This window comes from Nannospalax galili, unplaced genomic scaffold (assembly GCF_000622305.1).
Source record: "Nannospalax galili isolate Female #2095 unplaced genomic scaffold, S.galili_v1.0 scaffold649, whole genome shotgun sequence".
In the NCBI taxonomy this organism is placed as follows: domain Eukaryota; kingdom Metazoa; phylum Chordata; class Mammalia; order Rodentia; family Spalacidae; genus Nannospalax; species Nannospalax galili.
This window is the reverse complement of record NW_008359093.1, coordinates 103,212-107,453: the sequence shown is the minus strand read 5'-3', so window position 1 is coordinate 107,453 and position 4,242 is coordinate 103,212. Positions and strand designations below refer to the sequence as shown.

Genomic DNA, 4,242 nt, shown 5'->3' with positions numbered 1-4,242 from the left:
TTTTTTTGACGCGGTCTCGGGATGGAGGCAGGGCTAACCTAGAACTCATAGAGATCTGTTTCCCTCTCGAGTTCTGGGATTAAAGTAGTGCACCACCACACCTGGCTCATGAGCCATTTACTGTACCTTTTCAAAATTAATTTATTTAGTTTTATATGTGTAATGCCTGCATCTATGTAGTACATCTGTGTCATGCACTGCCCCAGAGGCCAAAAGAGGGAGCTGGATCCCCTAGAACTGGAGTCATATATAGTTGTCAACCTCCATGTGGGTGCTGGGATTTGAACCCAGGTCTTCTGCAAGAGCAGCCAGTGCTCTTAACTCCTGAGCCATCTCTCCAGGCTGCATTTGATGTATCTTAATACCAGCCTTTACACCCTCACTTGCATTTCTTTGAAAAACGTTTCACAAACTTCACAAATATTTCTGTTGGGGAACTTTTTAAAATTCTGATACACCTTTCCTTCACACTAACTTGATTTTCACAAGCATTACAATTGATATTCACGTGGGTAGTTGGTGGAGAACCAAGTGTTTGGCATTCATTTCTTCACTATTTGTCCTTCACTAGTGTGCTGTTTAGTCTGCATACTGTCTGTCATTTCCTTTACTGCTTGTCTCTAGCTCCATCCTGTTGCTGTCAGGTAGAACACTGGGAGATATACCAGTTTTTCTATTTTGGAGGACTTGATTTCCATGTCAATATGGTGTCTACTGTAGAGAATCTTCTATGAGCTGCAGAGTACCGTGGGGAGGGTTTTTGTTTTTTGTTTTTTGTGTTGTTTTTTTTTTTTGTCTTTTTCTGTTTGGATTTCTATGTAGAACAGACTGGCCTTGAACTCACAGAGATCCACCTGCCTCTGCCTCCCAAGTGTTGAGATTAAAGGAATGCACTGCCATGCTCGGCTGAGACCCTGTTTTTCAAAAGAAAGAAAAAAATGGCTGAAGAGATGGTTCAGCCCTTGAGAGCACTGGCTGCTCTTGCCAAGGACCAGGTTTGATTCCCATAACTGACAAGGCAGCTAACCACTATCTGTAAGTCCAGTTCTAAGGTATCCAGGGCTCCCTTCATATCTCCTCAGGCACTGCGTGACACAGGTGCACTTACATACATCGGGGCATAACACTCATGCACATAAAAGAATAATATAATATTTTTAAAACAGAAACACTACTGATGCTACAGGGAGACCCTGTCTCAAAAAGACCAAAAGAACACAAATGCATAGAGAAATACAATTAAAACCACAATTATGTGTCACCACATACCTACTAAAAAAAGTGAATAGCTCGAGTTACAAAATGGCAGAAAAACTGGTGTCTGATATATTCCAGCAGGAAAAACGAACTACAGCACCATGTGCAAGGGAATCTGGTCAACTTCTTAAAAAATTTAAAACATTTCAGCCAGGCGTGGTGGCACATGCCTTTAGTCCCAGAACTCAGGAGGTAGAGGCTGGCAGATCTCTGTGAGTTCAAGGCCAGCCTGGTCTACAAAGAGAGTTCCAGGTCAGCTGGGGCTACAGGGAGATCCTGTCTCAAAAAGATAAAAAAAAAAAATGTTTTTAAAACATTTAAATGGCACCCAATGCAAGAACATTGGGACCTACCTGGAGTTGGTGTCCAGAAAAACTTGGGAAAATTAGGCACAGCAGAAAATCTCTGAAGTGGTCATCGAGAGCATAGCGTAAATGAACATTTATTTAGAGAAATGTAGCATTCAATTAGAAGAACAATCATCAGCCATTTAAACCAAGGCCATTATTATGTTCCCCACCCATCCAAACTCAATAACATGGACACTCCATTCTAGTCTGGAGCAGTCAGGACACAGGGCTCAACTCTTTCAGTGACACCATGGCAAGGGCCCCTCACTGGGAACTGATAGCAAAAATCCTCCTGCTGTTCTAAGATGCCAATCTGATGAGAAGTCTCAGTTCTGGCTGCCTCACAAAGGCTACCCTCAAAACTTCTGTTTTAGGTCAGGTTCACGCCAAAGGTTGAACAAAGCTGGCCACTGGCTGAAGCTTTTCTACATTCCCTGCATTCATAAACATATCTGGGTTGTTACTGTTGCTAGTGAGAGCACACCTTTGCTCAAAGGCTTTCCCATGATCAATCAGTGCCTGTGTGACTCATTCCAGCACTGTGAGATCTCTGGGGCTAGAGATGGAAGAACGGGCAGAGGATCTCCAAACTGAAGCACTGAAGCATTTTGTGCAGTGGACACTCTGCTGGGGAATTACATTAGACAACTACGGTATTGTCCGTGTTCACTGAATCAAAGATATTCACTGGTTGATAAAGCTGGTGCACAGATAGGTTAGGAAGAAGCAGCAGGAGCTTCATCAGAGACTGGAAATGCAAGCCTCTGGGGCTTTGACACAGACTGTGGGTCAGCAAAGGCAGTAAAGTTAAAATACATGTAATAAGGGACTGGAGATATGGCTCAGCAATTAGGAACACTGGCTGTTCTTACAGAAGACCCAGGCTCGGTTCCCAGCACATGGCTGCTAACAACCATCCATAACTCCAGTTCTAGGGGATCCAGTGTCATTTTCTGACCTCCGAGGGCATTGCATGACACGAGTGCACTTACATACATGTAGGCAATACACTCATACACATAAAAATAATAAAAAATTTTTTTAAAAAAGACTGCTGCAGTGTGAACTCTCTGATGTTAAATGAGGCTGGAACTGCCAGGAAAGACTCCCACACTCATTGCTGTCCTCTGCTGTGAACTTTTTCTGTGTGTTTTGTAAGATAAGAGTTTTTGGTAAAAGATTTCCCACATTCACTGCACTCAAAAGGCTTTTCCCCAGTATGAATTCGACAATGATAAAAAAGACTAGACTTTTCTATAAAAGCTTTTCCACATTCACTGCACTCATAAGGTTTTTCTCCAGTATGAATTCGCCTGTGACATTTAAGGCTGGATTTTTTCCTATACACTTTGCCACATTCACTGCACTCAAAAGGCTTTTCTCCAGAATGAAATTGGTAATGATTTTTAAGGGTGGACTTTTCTGTAAATGCTTTTCCACATACACTACACTCATAAGGTTTTTCCCCAGTATGAATTCGCCTATGACTGATAAGGCTGGATTTTTCAGTAAATGTTTTTCCACATTCACTGCACTCAAAAAGTCTTTCTCCAGTATGAATTCGCTTATGACATTTAAGGCTGGATTTTTTCCTATACACTTTGCCACATTCACTGCACTCAAAAGGCTTATCCACAGAATGAACTCGGTAATGATTTTTAAGGGTGGACTTTTCTGTAAATGCTTTCCCACACTGACTGCACTCATAAGGCTTTTCTCCAGAATGAATTCGCCTATGATTTCGAAGGCTAGATTTTTCCGTAAATGCTTTTCCACACTCACTGCACTCATAAGGTCTTTCTCCAGTATGAGTGCGCCAGTGACTTATAAGGCTGTATTTCTGCCTAAACACTTTCCCGCATTCACTGCACTCAAAAGGTCTTTCACCAGTATGAATTCGCCTGTGATTTATAAGCTTTGATTTCTTCAGACACACTTTCCCACATTCACTGCACTCATGGGACTTTTCCCCGGTGTGAACTCGGGAATGACTTTTAAGGGTGGGTCTGGACCTAAATGATTCCCCACACTCACTGCACTTAAAAGGCTTTTCAGAAGTGTGAAAAAGTAAGTGGTCCCTGAGCTGGGCATTTCGGACAAAGGATTTCCCACATTCTTCACATTTATAGACCCTTTCTCCACTGTGGAGTCTGTGATGTTGAATGAGTTTGCACTGATACTTGAAACCCTGTCCACATTCAGTGCACGTAAAAGGCTTTTCTTCAGTATGGATGCTGCGGTGTTGAATGAGGTCAGTATTGCAACCAAAGGATTTCCCACATTCGGTACACACATACGGTCTTTCTCCACCGTGAATTGTTTGGTGCGCCAGAAGGTTAGATTTATGTTTAAATCGTCTCCAACATTCACTGCATTTGTAAGGCTTTTCTCTCTGGTGTAGTGTCTGGTGCTGAATAAGTATAGAATTCTGACTAAAGGTTTTCCCACCATCACTGCATTGGTAGTTGCTGTTCCCACTGGGACAGGCCTCTCCACTGTTAGAGTTCCTGGATGACTTCCCGACTCCACGAGTCAGCTCATGCCTAAGACCTGGGCTGGACTGCACGTCCATCCCATTGTTCCTGCTTCGTAAAATCTTCAACTGGTGTTTTCTGCCGTTCTTCTTTTCAGAGAT

At 42.7% G+C, this 4,242-nt stretch overlaps 2 protein-coding genes across 2 annotated transcripts in view; both read right to left on the bottom strand.

Moving 5' to 3' along the window:
- Positions 1 to 4,242, bottom strand: part of LOC115068376 (zinc finger protein 773-like) — a 22,983-nt gene that overhangs the window by 15,718 nt on the left and 3,023 nt on the right. The gene's annotated exons all lie outside the window — the stretch shown is intronic.
- LOC108490192 (gastrula zinc finger protein XlCGF26.1-like) lies at positions 2,594 to 4,216 on the bottom strand. The gene has a single exon (XM_017795532.2). The coding sequence runs from the start codon at positions 4,177 to 4,179 to the stop codon at positions 2,722 to 2,724; it is 1,458 nt and encodes a 485-aa protein (XP_017651021.1). The 5' UTR covers positions 4,180 to 4,216; the 3' UTR covers positions 2,594 to 2,721.